Source organism: Serinus canaria, chromosome 3 (assembly GCF_022539315.1).
Source record: "Serinus canaria isolate serCan28SL12 chromosome 3, serCan2020, whole genome shotgun sequence".
NCBI lineage: Eukaryota > Metazoa > Chordata > Aves > Passeriformes > Fringillidae > Serinus > Serinus canaria.
The window spans coordinates 14,471,023-14,486,047 of record NC_066316.1 but is presented as its reverse complement, the minus strand read 5'-3'; the positions used below and the strand labels follow the sequence as shown (position 1 = coordinate 14,486,047).

The following is a 15,025-nucleotide window of genomic DNA, read 5'->3' as shown; positions in this document are numbered from 1 at the left end:
ATTACTGTTGCATTTTTACCACAGAGTAATAGAAAATGTAATAAAGAGATATACTAAGAAAACCAAACCAACAACCTGTGAGAGGGCCTTCAAGAAACATTAGCATGAAAACAAGAAGTTCTCATTATTTTGATGAAATATGTGGTTTTTCTATATTCTGTGCTTTTTACAGAGAAAGTTCACTCTTGCCAATAGCTTTCATCCACTCTGTCTTTGGCCTGTTCTTGACAAGTTGGAGAATTATACACTTTAAGCTCTACCTACAGGAAACCTCCCAGTCTCTACTATGCAGACTGCATATTCTTCAAAAAGAAGCAATTTACAGTTTCATTACTGCAGGAAGCGTAACCAAATCCAGCAAAACATGAAGATCTGGAATGTCAGCCTGGTGCATTTCCAGCAGAGCTGCTTTAGTCACTTGGCAGCACAAGGCTCAAGCCTGACAGCACACAGGAAAAGTCCACCAAGTAACCAGCTCTGAGAAGTTTCGCAACACGCCTGAAGTCAAGATTTTGCAAGATCATCTGACACATTTGTCAAAAATTCAGTGAGCTGTGGAGAAAGAACAAGGAACCAAAGAGCTTGGTTGAGGATTTGAATCAATACTGCACAATCATTTTCCTGTCCTCTGGTTAATTTGGAGCAATATGACCATACAGGTTTTGGGCAAGTGCACAGATCAATGACAAGCCAGCCCTGCTTCCTGGCTGCTGTGATAATGACAATATTGGCTGTGGTAGGAGACACGATCACACCCTATGTTTCAAAAATTATCAGCATTGGCACAGCCTTTTGTCACTACCATTTTTCCCTCCTTCAAGTGGAATACACAGCCAACTGGAAAAATCACTGACAGAACTGGATCCACTGTGAATATAGCTGCACCAGGTGGCAGCAAAATGACAATTCCTCAGAGTATCAGCACTCACAAGTCGCCATGGAGGAGTGCACTCCTCCGAAAGACTTGGTTCTCCAAGGAATCTTTGCCAGGGTAAGGCAAGAAGATGAAGACTCAAATCCTGTTTCCCCCCCCTCTATAAACTCTGTGACTTATTCATACAGACAATTGCCCAGATTTTCCAGCACAGAATACGACTCACTTTATCCACTCTCATTTCTCATCAAACACTGCTTTTTCTCTGAGCAAACACCACTGCTCCACTGATCTCCTCAGCAGCATCTTCATAACCCAGAAGTATTTTAAAAAATTCAGGATCAGCTTCCAGGCAATAATAATAACAATTTTTTTGACTACCAGTGACACTGTGTTCGTTAGGAACAATCTCTGGGGAGATTAGTGAGCTTTACTTATTATGAAACAGGACATCAGACAGGCAGCTAGCACTCCCAGCCATCTAAAGCATGACCTTCAAAACAAGTCCCTTCAGCAGTGCTACCTTGCTGCATTTTCCTCATCGTGGGGAAAAGAAATGAGCACAAATCCAAGCAAAACAAGGTGACAGAATTACTTTAAATACATTCTTCCTTTTTATGCTCCATCTGTAGGTTCCCTACAGCCATACAGCTCAGTGCTGCACAACATCTCCTGTGGAAAGTCACACGTTCAAAGCAAGCAGCAAAACCAGGGTTTCTTTCAAGCCAAAATGCTTTGACTCTGTCTGACAATATTACATTTTTAGGTACAAGACAAAGATTCTGTATTTTAATCCATCTCCACGGCAGTATTATTTTTCTAAACATATCTGTCTTCTCGAGTTGTTTACAGCCCCAGGAAGAAAAAAAAAAAAAAAAAAACCAAAAATACCAAGCCAAACCATTACAAATTAAATTTGCCGAATAAGATAAGCTGATTCTCCATTTCGTTTCCTTCACGCATTTCGTAACAATTCAGCGCTCATTCAACTCCTCCGATGATTTATCAGGCATCACGGCTGGTTCCCGGGCGGCAGGGCAGCCTCTGTCAGCAGCCTGGGCTCTGCATCCGAACCGAACCCCCAGCGTGCCACTCACCCGAGTGTCATCTGCCGCCCCCGCCCCACTCCCCGCACACGCCCTCAGTGACAGCACCAGAGCCTGTCGCCAAAGCGGAACTGCAAGAAGAACACGAAACGGCTTTGAGCAGCTTGGGAAGAGAACTGGATTCCGGGCTGTCTCTCTCTTTAAGACGGTGAGCAATAATTTACCAGAAATTTCCTCAAAGGATAACGCTATAATCATGTTTCCTCAACAACTCGCAGATGCCATGTCCAGCATGTAATTTTGTGCATGCATCTTTCCATGGTCAGACTAAACTTCTTCTGTGCCCAAACCGAGTCTTTCTGACCAAAATACATTAAAAAAAAAAAAAAAAAAAAAAAAAGAGGGGGGAGAGAAGGAGAAAACCCCACAAAGAAAAAAAAAAAAAAACGACAACCAAACCACGTAAGCTCTTGTTTTGCATAGTTAAAACTTACCATGAGTATTTAATAATCAACCCCAATAGCACTGAGCATTTTGGGAAGTCGGATTAAAGGGTTACTCAAGTAACTTTCACCACAAATTTTTGCAGGATGACTAATGAGTCGCAAGCTGCAGTTTAGCCACAATCTTTGCGAGTAACCTGAAGTCCCCTCCAGACGGGGCACAGGATGTGTCAGGAAGTTTGATGGGAAAAGCATCATCTCGTAAAGGAGCATATATATTTAGGCGAACTTCAGCAAAAAAACCACTTTCTCCCCTTTCAGGTCCACCAAAGCCCATATTTTAGTGCCACTGCCTCAGCACTACACGGTCTAGAATCCCGACGCGGATGTTAATCATTAACCGCTGGGTCGCAGCGGGCTAACGAGGTGACCCCAGGAGCGCGGCAAGTGTCCCCGCTCCGCCACCGCCGCCCTCTGTCCCTCCCCTCCCGCCAAGGAGCGGACTGCAGCAGCTCCCGGCGCTGCCGCAGCCCCACAGCTCCGGCTTTCTCCCGGAAAACCTCACGGCTTCGGCAGCACCAACGCCGCCTCCCCGCGGTTCAATGAACAAACTAAAATAAAACCTAAACAAAAAATTTAAAAGTGAGGACAAACATACGGTGAGCTGAGCTGGCCTGACTTTCATCCCTGCCCAGCCGACTGCGCCTCTCTCCGCCTTGCTCCGGCCGCTCTGGCTGCAACATGTGCCGGCTGCCCGCGCTGCCAGGGCAGGGACTCCGCGCCCGCTGTGACCCCACCCTGCCGCCGCCCGTCACCTCCCAGCCGGGGAAAAGGAAAAACCCAGCCCTAAAAAATCCCCATATTTACGTCTCCGGCCGTTCGCCCCCCGCGCCGCCAGCTCACAGCGGTCGCTACGCAAACAAGCGAGAGGCGACGGAGGAGAACCTCACGACCGCACGACGAGCACGGGAGGCAAAAATTAAGTTAAAAACAGGGCTTTATCGCTCCCCGTCCCTCCTCAGCCGCTCCGGCAGCGCCGATCCTCGCCGGCCCGCGGAGGCAGCGCTGGCGGGGGCGGCAGCCGAGCTCCCCCGCCCGTACCTTGCCAGGCTGCCGCGGGGCTCCGCCGGGGTTCTTGCTGCCACCGCCTCCGCATCCACCATGCTTTGTCCGGCCGCGGGCTGCCCTCGCCGCTGGCTCCCACAGCCCGGCCCCGGCCTGCCGCCCCACCACGGCCCTCGCGGCTCCGCACCGCCGCCCCGCTCCGCCGGCCCCCGCAGCAGGCGGGGGTTCCGCACCTGAGGGCGATGCAGGGGCGGCGCCGAGGCGGCCGCGGAAGGGCTCGTCCCCCGTCCCCGTGGGACGGCGCGCACCCCGCCGCTGTGTCCTCAGGGCCGGCCGAGCCTGAGGTACCCGCCCGCGGCGGGCGGAGCGGAGCGGAGCCGGTGCCTCGGCAAGAAGGAGGAGGAGGAGGAGGAGGAGGAGGAGGAGGAGGAGGAGGAGGAGGAGGAGGAGGAGGAGGCGGTGGCGGCGGCGGGGCGGGGCGGGGCGGGGCGGGGCGGGGCGGGGGCGCGGCCGGGCAGCGCCTCTCACTTGTTGCCCTGTGGCGGAGCCCCGCGCGCGCGCCCCGCCCGCCTCCCCGCCCGGCGCCGCCGCGCGCCGCAGGGGGCGGGGGCGAGGGCGAGGCGGCGAGCAGCGCGCGCCGGCCCCGCCCCCTGCCGGCCGCCGGCGCCGCGGGTTGTCGGAGCTGGCGGCGCGCGCCCCGAGGGGCCGGGCGGGGCAGCGGCCGGGGGGTCCCCGCGCGCGCCGGGGCCGTCCCGGCGGTTGGCGGAGGCCGCGCCCTGAGGGGACGGCGCGGGCGGGCAGAGGGGGCGGCCTGGTGCGGTCCGGCCCCGGCAGGACACGGTGTTCTCTCGCCGCCTCCGAGCCCGGGCTGTAGAACTGGGAGGTAGTAACCGCAGAAAAAGTGTTTGTGTTGTTGGAAGAGCGAGGGGAAGGGGGCAGACACCGCTGCGTTGCCCTGCCCGCCTTCCAGCCGAGCCAGGTGCTGCTCCTTCCCTGTGGGAACGGCCACACACCGGGCACCCTGCTCCTGGGGGTGGCCCCGGTGACACCTGGCTCCTGAGGCAGCTCTGGTGGGCGGGCAGCGGGCGCTGTGTCCCTCTGTGAGCACCGCGGGTCATTGGCCTACCACCGCGGGAAGGCCATTCCCTTCGGACAGTTTTCCCTCGTGGCTTTTCCACAAGGCATCGAGCAAAAGGGGAAAACCCCTCGGCAGGGCTGAGAAATGCCCGTGCTACATCACTTTTTAATGTTTCCTCTTTGAAAGAAACATTGTTCCTTGCACCTGGCTCAGCTTTTCGAGGAAGTCTTCAAAGCTTTTTTTAAGGAGTCCAGGGGGGAAATGCAAAGGGGTCTTTTAGGCTGTCGAGGAAAGAAGTTCGTGAGAATTTCCGATTTTGGAAATTCCCCTTCCAGTGATCCTACATGGTGCATGACTCATTCATTAGTAACCTCTTTTGTTGCTGTTTGCTTGCTTGCTAGGTTGATGAGCCTACAAATGCTAGCCAGACGTCCCTGTGGAAACAAACTAAAGGAAACTCAGGAACCCAGGATGCTTACTGGAAAAAACATAGAAATGTGTGCAGCAAAGAGGGCACAGCTTGTCGTGGACAGATCAATAGCAACCAGCATTCAGATTTACAGTTCCCATGGACTGTGAACCTCTCAGCTTTTCATCCTTCCCTGGATGAAAATGAACACATGCCGTTTGTTCCTATTTTTAGCACCAGCATTCTCAATCCAGTATAAGGAGAGGCCCGACCAAAGGAATTGTCTCAATGTCACCTGGCACAATCACTTAAAAATTGTTTTCATTGCAAGGAGAGGGGTAAGCATGTCCCTGTGATCCATGAAAACACAGGTGATTTTCTTCTATTTTACAGCACTCATTTTCACCAGAATTCAACAGCTGGTGTGCACAGCCCTAAACACAACCAGTTTGGGAAAGAGCATCAGCACCCACTGCACATCCCCAACTCCCCATACTCTGTGTGTTAAATACTGGATGCCAACAGGAAACCTGCTGCAAGTGTCTTGGAGCTGCTCTAAAATCTTCACTCAAGAGTCTGGAAGGAATGTCCACATTCACAGTGCATTGGTAGAGGCGTTGCATATTTCATCCCTCTTCAAATATTTATATATGTACTTCACGTTTGAGTAAAGCTGTCCTTTTCATCGGAGCAGGAAGATTACAGCAAAGGGAGAAATTACCCTAAATTGGCAAACATCGTTGTCTATTAAGTATAACACAAGGGTTTGAAAGGAGAATCGAGTGTGTCTGGCAGCCAGGAGCTTGGCTCCACTGCACAGGAGATTTCATAATGGTATGTTTTGAGATCAACTGTAAAAAAAATAAAAACAGCCAAAAATCAACTAGAGCAGTGTATCCCATGACACTGGGTGCTAAGGAGCCTGGAAAAACATGTTGAAGCTAAAAGGGTTGGTCAATGCTGAAATGGTCTGTTGCCTTTGGGGAAAAGGCATTTCTCCCTCCTCCCAGTCCCACACCCAGGCCCTGCCTGTTCCTCTGTAATCAGAGCTGGTCACGGGGCTGCCTCTGGAGACCTTCACGGGGGGGAGATGTTTTAATCCAAATGTATTCCTTGAATCCACTCAGCAGCCAGGCCTCAACAGTTGTCTGAAAGCAGGAAAATACCTGGAACCAACAGTGGCATTGCCCACAGCACATTTCAAACCATTGCCTGACTGAGATGGCCCTGCTGTGCTCAGAGCAGCTGTGCCCTACAAACCCCAGGGGAGGGGAGGCGGGGGCTCATTTTGCAGCCCTGCTCTCCCGAGCAGGCCACTCAACCTTCCCTGGATCTAAATCCATACATCACACCGGCAAAGTCCTAAGACCCGGGATGATTCTTACCTGGTGCTGCCAATTTACAGGTCCTGGGTGGAGCAGGACAGCAGAGACCATATCTCAGCACAGATGAGCAGCCTCTCCTGGATGGCTGCTTGTGCTGGGGTGAAACCAAGGGAGGCCTGGAAAATGTGTGGTTAAAGTTGTTGGGCACTTTGCTTCCATGGAAGAAGAAGCGGGGTTTTCATGTTTCAGGTCTGTAAAGCCAAGTTTTGTGACAGACACAGCAGTAAATCATTGCACTTTTTTCTTCCCCTCCTGAGAAAGAGATCAAATCCTTTTGACTGCAGCAGCTTTAATTTGGTCTGAATCTGGAATAACATTTTTCCCTGCGTATTTAAAAGCACCACCTTCACTCAGCATCATGATGCAAGTGATGAGATGCAGTGTACAGCCCTTGTCAGGGAGTTGCAGAGCACCAAACATTTCCCAGGAGCTGGGTACTGGGAAGTGTCAGGGCATTGATGTCATATCACTTGGTGACACAAATTCTTGTTGCCCGAGTTTTACCATAGGTAGCATGGCATGCCCCAGACAGCCAGAAAAGAGAATCTTTTTAAAAGATTCAACTCTCATTTTTTATCAAGTTCAAAATAGTTTCTGGGGTTTTGTTTTTGTTTGGTTTGGGTTTGGTTTGGAGGGATTTTTCGTTGTTTGGGGTTTTGGGTTTGTTTTTTTGTTTGTTTGGGGTTTTTTTTCTTTTCTTTTCTTCTCCCCCAGGCTGTTTATTCTCAGTATTTGGGTTCACTGTAATAAAAGCTGGCCTGGGGACTGCTGCGTTTACATCTATGGAAGCAAGCTATGTACATTGGCCTTTTCTCTACATTTGCCTGTTAATTAATAATTGGTACATTGCCAGGAGCAAAGGACAAGTAGGAATGAGATTCAGGTTATAAAATCTTCAAGGTTATCTCGCTGTCCCTGCAGCAAAGCTAGAGCGGGAGGGGCGGGACAGAGCCGCGGTGCTGAGAGAAGGGGACGGGCTGTGGGCCACTCGCCCCAGGGGCTTTGTGCTGCATTCCCGGGGGAGCCACATCCCTGCACTCCCGGAGCTGCTGGCACGTCCTCCCGCAGCGACGGAGGAGCAGCAGGCGCAGGAATTTCCCTGTCTGCTGCCGCGATTCCCGGGTACCTGCCTGCAGCCACCCTTGGGAACGCGGCTGGCTCGTCCCCCACTGCAGCTCAGGGCGGGGAACCAGCGCCCAGCTGGGCAGAAACACGGAGCAGCTGCTTTCACTGAGTCTGGCATGGCTGGCAGTGGCTGACGTTATGGAAGTGCTTGTCCCAGAGCCCTCACACTGTGTCCAGAACGTGCACCCATATCTCCCAGCCCTTGCTCCAAAATGTGCTCCCCCCCCCGTGCTGAAAACGCTGCAGGCACACAGGTACTGAAACATCTCCTCCCCACCTGTGAACACTCTCTTGGCTCTCCAAGAGAGCCACTCTCTGAGTGAAAGCCCTTCCATAAGGCCAGGACAGCTGGAATGAATTTTCTGAGCTGGACCAAAGCCTATCCAGGATACTGATCTCCCTGATTTTTGTGGACAGATTGGTGTGGCTAGAGGACACCTGGAGAGCACAGGACAAACCCGAGCATGCTTCTCTGACCAAACAGAACGAGAACAGGAGATAAGAGGCTAAAATTTAAATAATGACTAGGGACTAAGGATTTCTCCTGTGACATGCAAGTTCCTCAATGGCAGCAAGAAAAAAATTAAAAAGCAAAGGTGATATGCAATTCAAGCTGGAGCATCTCTGTTCCTCCAGGAATGAACCTGTTTTATCCCACTCAAAAGTTTGAGCCTGGAATTCAGAGAAGTGAAGAGCCATTCCCAGGCTAGGCAGTGTCTTTTAGCAAGGCTTGCCAGCAACACAAGCACAGCATTTCAGTGGTCTCCTCACACAGTCATTTCCCCCCCTTGTGCCCCTGCCACACGCAGGCCAGACAGCACAGCAAGTGCTACAGAGGTCTTCTGCTCCACTTCCCTTTGCTTTTGTACCTTGGTGAGCTGGGGGAGCTGTGGCTGGCAGGTTCAGCTTTGGCAAAACCACTCAAGTTTAAGAGATTGTCACATGCGCTTCAGAACACCTTTTTTTTTTTCCTCTGGAGCATTTCAGCTTTGCTCTTGCAGGCACAGCAGGATAGGACAGAGACTGTGGAAAGGAAGTCGCCCCTGTTGTGCTGTGTGCTGCCATTTGCAAGCTGTGGGCAGAGCTGCACTGTGCTGGTATTGATTCGCATTTGCCAAGAATAATTACTCCTGAGCTCCTTGGATTCAAATCAGTTTCCCTGCTCTGGAAGGACATACCTGCCTTTTTCACAGACAGGCTGCAGTAACTAACACTTTTGCCTCCATGTGGGGCTTCTTTCCCTTGCAGACACAAGGCAGGCACAGCAGTGCACAGGGCAGGATGCCAGAGGATGGAGAAGAACCACTTGACATTCAATTTCTATAGTAGCAGAAACTGGACAATAATTATTTTGCAAAAAGCCAAAAAGGCACCTGCTCTATAAAAACCATCTTTTTTGTGTCCTGGAAACATGACCTCTTTGCACGTCTCCTTATTACCTCTGTTCAGAGGCATCCCACTGCATTTTTGCAGCAAGACTTGAAGAGCTGCAGGACTAAAAAAGCTCCAGCCAAGACTCTTCAAATGTGAAGAGCCAAAGTCACTTCTCGCCTTTGTTTACACCTAGGAAAAAGTGTACTGGACCCACTTCAGCTAAACCCCTTCTGCTTGGCTTTTACTTTTTAGCAGATGCAGTTTTAAGTCCCAGCAAAATCCTAGATGAGGGAAAACTGCCAATCCTCACATGTCACTTAGATTTTTCCAAACCATCTTGATTTCTCATCCTCCTGGATGAGACTCACTTGGACTGTCACAGTGCCAGCTTGGGTAACTCCAGTTAAAACCAGTCCTGGGAGGGTGCTGGCATCCAGGCTGGCTGATTCTGGGTGGCAAAGGAAGCTGTGCCAACACCGTGTGCAGGAGGTTTGCCAAGACACTCCCAGCCCTAGGCAAAGCTCTCAGCTTCGGGCACAGCTGCTACCACAGCTAAATCCTGCTCAGCCCATGGGAGCTGCACACCAGTGGCAGAGGCACTGTGCCATCAGGCCTGGGGCTGGTGCTCCTGGCTGAGGGCTCCTTCTTTGGCAGGCAGGAGCAGAAGGGTCACCAAAACCAGGGTGAAGAGAGGGCTTGGGCTCTTTTTTATTGTGGCAGCGTTGGGGTGGGACCTACCTGGGCTGTTTTGGAGCACATTCCAAGGCACTCATGAGGCTCTATCGAGAAGGGAATTTGTGCCAGCCCTCTGGGCCCTCTGTCAGGAGAGCAGTTACAAGCCCTGGGTGCAGGGACCTGTCCAGCACGCTGGTGCCCAGACTGCAGAGCACCCTAGGGCCTCACTCCCAGCTCCCTGTCCTGCAGCATCCCGCTGCCGCTGCCGATGGCTTCTTCCCCCAAGCGCTCATGACTCACCTGGTTTCCCCCAACACCTGACATTGTTCTCCTGTAACCATTTCAGGAGGATTTGTGCTCCTAAAAGCCACCCCAGAGGCCATGGGCTATTTACCATGTCTCAGTGTTGACCTAGACACACTCTGTTACTGCCCAGCCCATCCAGGTGCAGGATGTGGCTCCCAGCACATCAGAATTACAATAGATCAAAGGAGGAGATCACTAAGGTTTTCTCCTGTTATTGTAGGATCTGCAGATAATAAATAATATAATAAATAATCATTCAGAAATAAAAGACAGGACAAAGGGAAATTAAATAATCCACATATCAAGTTTCAATATCCAGCCTCATAGCCACAGGTTACTGAAGAATGACATGGAGGGAAGATATCTCCTGCACTAGGGACTGGGATCAGAAACATTATTGAAGTAGATGAAGGGTTTTCCCTGTGCTGCTTGATGGAGAAATCCCCCTGACATGGAAGTGCTCACTATAAATAAATAAAACTTCAGAAACCAGCAGAGATGAGATCTAGCCTTGTAAATCAGTAAACCACTGCCCCAAGTACAGAATCACTGCAGGTTTTGTGCCTGATCCTGTGCACATTTAACCTCCCTCATGTAAATAGTCCTCTGGAGTTCATGGAGCTGTACTAATTTGGAATGGCTGGAGATTAAGCCGTTGGGGTTAAGCATTTCAGCCAGCTCTGATTGCAGCATGCTGCAGTTACAGGGCTGTTGGATGACTCAAAGGTGCTCCCGTGCTCTGGAATAAAAGCATCCACGGCCATTACACCGTGTCTCCAGCAGCCCTGCAATGCAGCCCGGGTACAGCACTGAAGGAATCCTATCCTGCCTGGTGGGGAAGGGAGAAGACACTTTGCCCAGTGCTGCAATGTAAAGCTAATTTCTTTCTTTCCTTCTCCCTGGGTATGTACCAATGTTTTCCAGACACTATTTCACTACTGTTACACTGCTTGCAAGCATCTTAATTTAAATCCCATTATAGATGCACCAGGGCAAAATGATCTGTGAACAGCTGAAATAATAAACTGGAGTGAAAACATCCTTGGGCTGTGAAGAAGCTAGAACAAGCACTAACTGAAATGTATAAACTTACATAACATTATTTACAGAAAGGAGCCCAATTGTCAAAGGCCCTAAGAGAGCTGGAACATGGGAATGTTTGTTCTCCTTGCAAAGAATAATTAATTATGCAAGTTTATAAATTCCAGTTGCTTTGCTTGCTCATCTCCTGATGTGCCAAAGGACTGCCTGGAAGGCATTTACAGTTCCCAGCCACTGGTTCTAGAGACATTTTTTAAAATGCCTTGTACTTCTGCATGCCATTGCCTCACAGGATCTTGGAGCAGGGATTTAACTCTACACACCTTGTTCCTCGGCCACAGAAAAATGCAGATTTGTTCTGAGGTTCTGCAGGAGTGAGTTTATTTTAGGGAGATGCCTCCTGCGTGATGGAGGAGGCCACCACGTTTTTCAGAGGGTAGCGGGGTGGCTGCTGCATTCTGTGAGTGCAGGGAGAGCCCTGAGCCACATGCAAGTGGCTGGGATCAAGCAGACACCTCTCTCTCTCTCCTGGGCCACCCATCCACTCCTGAGGTGGCTTTGCTTATTTCTCCCTTTTGCTGCCAAGAGCAGAGACACCATGAAGGCTCTAATGCCCTCTGAGGTTTGATTTGCCAGGCAGAAAAAGTGCCACTAATTACTGAAATGCACTATATGGTTTCCCAGCAGTGCTGTGTTCAGCCAGGGCTGCCAACCGGCCAGAAAACTCAGGAAATGATTGCTGCCTCTCAGGCTCCTCTCAGAAACACTATGGGTTTGGGTTTTGTGCTGTCATTGCTGTTTTTCTCCCATCCACTCCTGTAAAATGTCACTCCTCGAGGGTCTGAGGCACTTGCTGGCATCCAAAAATGCCATTTATGCAATTACCTGTTTTTATGTACTCTCCAATACCATCCCATTACAAGAGCTAATGGCTGAGTGCTGGAGTTCCAGTGCTGCTGGCCACTAAGGCAATTAAAATGCAAGTGCCAAGTCACCTGTGTGCAGAGAAAAATAATAAAATAATAAACAGGAGAACATCTTTGGGGAAATCTTTCTTGTACCTCCTTGCTGACAGATGCCCTCAGACAGCTCCACATTTCAGGAGCCTCCCATTGCTGCAACAACCCTGCAAGTGCCCCAGGGTCAAAGCCCCCAGGTGGGATCGTGGGATCTCCACCCCTGACATGCCTGCAAACCTGTTTTCCTGCAAATTCTTGCACTGCAAGATCTGCCTTCCTACCACTAAAAGGAAGGAGGAAGTGCAAAGCATTTGGGGACTTGAGCTTGGGGTTGGTCAGTCCCATCACAGCTGGAAGGAAGCTCCACAGCACCACCCACAATTTTGTGCTTGGACAAGAAGCTCAGGTGATATCCCAAAATAACACCTCCCACGTGGCACTGGCAGTTCAGAGGTGAGGCTGCCGCAGTGTCCCTCTTGCCACCTTTCCATGGGAGGTGACACACCGTGTCCTCTGGGACTTCTGTGGCCCCGGGGAATCACCCACAGGATTCACTCTACTGGGAAAAGACATCTTTGGTATTGTGTGTGCTTTTTGAGGAGAGGCGGCATCTTCCACAGCTTTGGCAAAGATTGGCTGAACCAGTGTGATGTGGATGAGTGGAAACAGCTGGATTTTGGAGCACCGAGGGGAGGTGCACTGACGGTGACAGCTGCCTGTCCCCCTGTGCTGGCATCTGTACCCCCTCACAGCACAGTGAGGGAGACCCAGGAGCACAGCTCTAGCCTCCACATTGGATTAAATGACACACCCAACCACACTTCCCTGAAATTTGGGAATAATTTTTGAGGAGGATTTTAATGGGCCCAGCTTCAAGGCAAGGAGCCCTTGCCTGTTTTCCAGTCTCAAGCCACATGAAACACAACACATTAAAAAGTCATCAGTGGCTGCTGCTATGGGACCACTGCATTCCCCTTATTCAAAAGACTCCCTCTGTCCCCAGCACTGAGGACCTCTTCATAAATATTTGGAATGAGCAAATAAACTGTTGAAACTGCCCAGAAGGAGAAGAAAACATTTCTGTCAACAATCTATGGCCAGTGTGAGCCTTGGGGTAAAACTTCTCAGACACCTGCACACCTACAAATGGTCAGTAAATACTTAAATCAGGAAATCTCCTCAGAAAAATGGTGAGAAATTTGTTTTATCAATAGGTAGCAAAGAATTGACAGACAGGAAAGAAAATCTCTCAAAATATCAATGAGTTATTAAAAAAGTCCAAGCACAGTAAAATGTGGAGATTATGGGCTCCTGCAAAATCCTTCCTATTGTGTGAGACACAATGAGAGCATACACACTATTATTTACACTTGCAAAAGGGCCTGTAAGGAAAAAAGAAAAAAAGAAGAGACAAAGCAACCTGAGTAATCAGAAAGTAAATCAACACCAACATAAAATAAGTATATCATCATCTGCTGCTTTCCTTGGCCCAAAACGTTATAAAAACCAGCACTGGCTTGGCTTCGATTTGGAAAAACATGGTGTGCCTAGGCCATTTTTGTATTTTTTTTTCAAACTACAGATATCCTAGAAGAACACTTTAAAATCTTAGCAGTTTTGGGCATATGCAGACCAAGAGAAGAGAAAATTGCAGTAAGAGTAATGGTCTTGCCAAGCAGAGAGCGAGTGCGGGGCTTGCCAGGGGCGCAATGGGAGGTTGAAGGCAGCAGCACTCAGACATTTCAGGAGCTCCTGGATCATGAAGCGAGCAGCAGCCTGGAGGAACCCCCAAAAAACACGGAGCGGCTGCAGGAATACCTGCAGGGCATTTCAGCAGAGCAAAAGGGCGACACGGAAAGGAAGCTGAAGGCTGCAACAGGAGCTCCGTGCGAGCCGGCGGGGCCGGGCCGGGCCGGGCCGGGCCGAACATCCCGTGTGGGCCGAGTCACCGGGAGCCAGCGGTGCCGGGGCTGCCTCTGCTCACCGTGGAGACAGCGGCCCCTGCCCTCCGCAGCTCTCGGCCGGGAAACGCCGGCCAAAGCGGGGCAGCAGCCAAGTGCCGCAGCCGCCGGGCTGCCCGGCCTCAGCAGCAGCCGCGGGGCCCGGCCCGGCCCGGCGGCAGCCAGCACGGCGCAGCTGGATCAAACCCCAGCCCCCGGTGGGAACCAAGCCTTCTCCAGCCCCAGTGTCCCAGCACGGCTGAGAGCAGCGGTACCGCTGTGGGGACAGCTTCCTAAGCCTAAGGACACTGGAGACTGGCCGGAGCGGTGTCCCTGCTCCTGTCCTGGCTGCATTTGAGGAGTGCCAAAGCCCCCCTCAGGTGGAATTCCCTCCTTCGGCCCTTCTTCCCGCTGCTTCTCCCTTCCTCCCTCCCTTTCCCCCTCTGGCCGTGCTGGGCTGCTCGTTCCTTGCTGTGAAGTGATGCCTGCCGGCTTCCCTGGAGGAAGGAGGAAGAGGAGGAGGAGGTGACGGCCCTGGTGCCCCACTGCTGGCCTGGCTTAGCACACGGGCACAGGAGCTGGGGCCATGGCAGGAACCACAGTGGTCTCCAAAGCTGGATGAGGCCCCAGTGGCCAAGAGGGCTGTGCTGGGATGTCTGCTCAGCTGGATCCATGCGGGATTCCAACAGCCACGTGTGGCCCCAGCCACTGCAGGAATTGCCTGGCCAAGCATTCAGGATGAGTCTGGCTTACATCTGGGCTTTGGGGAAGGATTTATGAAATCTCTCCTGAACAGGAGCTGTCATGTGCCAGCACCACAGAGATACTGAGCAGGACCACAGATAGCAAGTGACATCCCGACATCCCAACAGAAGCCACGGGTGCTTGTGCCTTTCACTCAGGCAGCAGAGCAGAGTGGCACCGGAGGCCTTGTCCCTTCCAGGTTCAGCCAGAAGCAGCCACCCGGCTGGAACACTCTGCAGGCAGGGGCAGATGGATGTACACACACAGAAACCACCTCAGCAGGAAGGCACAGCCCTGCCAAGGAGCCAGCCTGACCTCGTGTCCCAGCAGCAGCTGAAGATTACAGCATCGGGAAGCACAGCACCCCCTTCCCTGCCATATCAAACTGGGTGAAGCAGGAACAATTTTGCTGCCCAGTGACTACCAAGGACAGAGCAGTGTGGTCCTCAACAAACTCAGCACTTTTTTTCCTTTTTCTTTTTTTGTTTTGCACAAAAGATCCACCAAGTTTAGAAAGATCCACCAAGAAGAAAATGAGGATGGTTAGGTATCCAGGGGAGG

The 15,025-nt window shown here is 51.4% G+C and overlaps 2 protein-coding genes and 1 long non-coding RNA gene across 10 annotated transcripts in view; 1 reads left to right on the top strand and 2 right to left on the bottom strand.

Moving 5' to 3' along the window:
• LOC103821345 (uncharacterized) overlaps positions 1-3,135 on the bottom strand; it is a 45,101-nt gene extending 41,966 nt beyond the window's left edge. For all 6 annotated transcript variants that reach the window (XM_030235697.2, XM_018921069.3, XM_030235699.2 and 3 more), the window contains exon 1: positions 3,022-3,135. In XM_030235697.2, the coding sequence (XP_030091557.2) occupies positions 3,022-3,048 (27 nt within the window). In that variant the 5' untranslated portion in view covers positions 3,049-3,135. The remainder of the gene's footprint in view (positions 1-3,021) is intronic.
• B3GNT2 (UDP-GlcNAc:betaGal beta-1,3-N-acetylglucosaminyltransferase 2) overlaps positions 1-15,025 on the bottom strand; it is a 73,974-nt gene that overhangs the window by 12,370 nt on the left and 46,579 nt on the right. The window contains exon 1 of one of the 3 annotated variants that reach the window (XM_030235704.2): positions 3,662-3,807. The exons of 1 other annotated variant lie outside the window; for it this stretch is intronic. The gene's annotated coding sequence lies outside the window, so the exon portion shown is untranslated. Of the gene's footprint in view, positions 1-3,464; positions 3,808-15,025 lie in introns of those variants that run through there. One more of the 3 variants, XM_030235703.2, reaches the window with a different exon arrangement.
• On the top strand, positions 4,097-5,798 carry LOC127059403 (uncharacterized). Its single transcript, XR_007777157.1, has 2 exons — positions 4,097-4,311; positions 4,908-5,798. It is a non-coding gene; the product is annotated as an uncharacterized LOC127059403 (long non-coding RNA).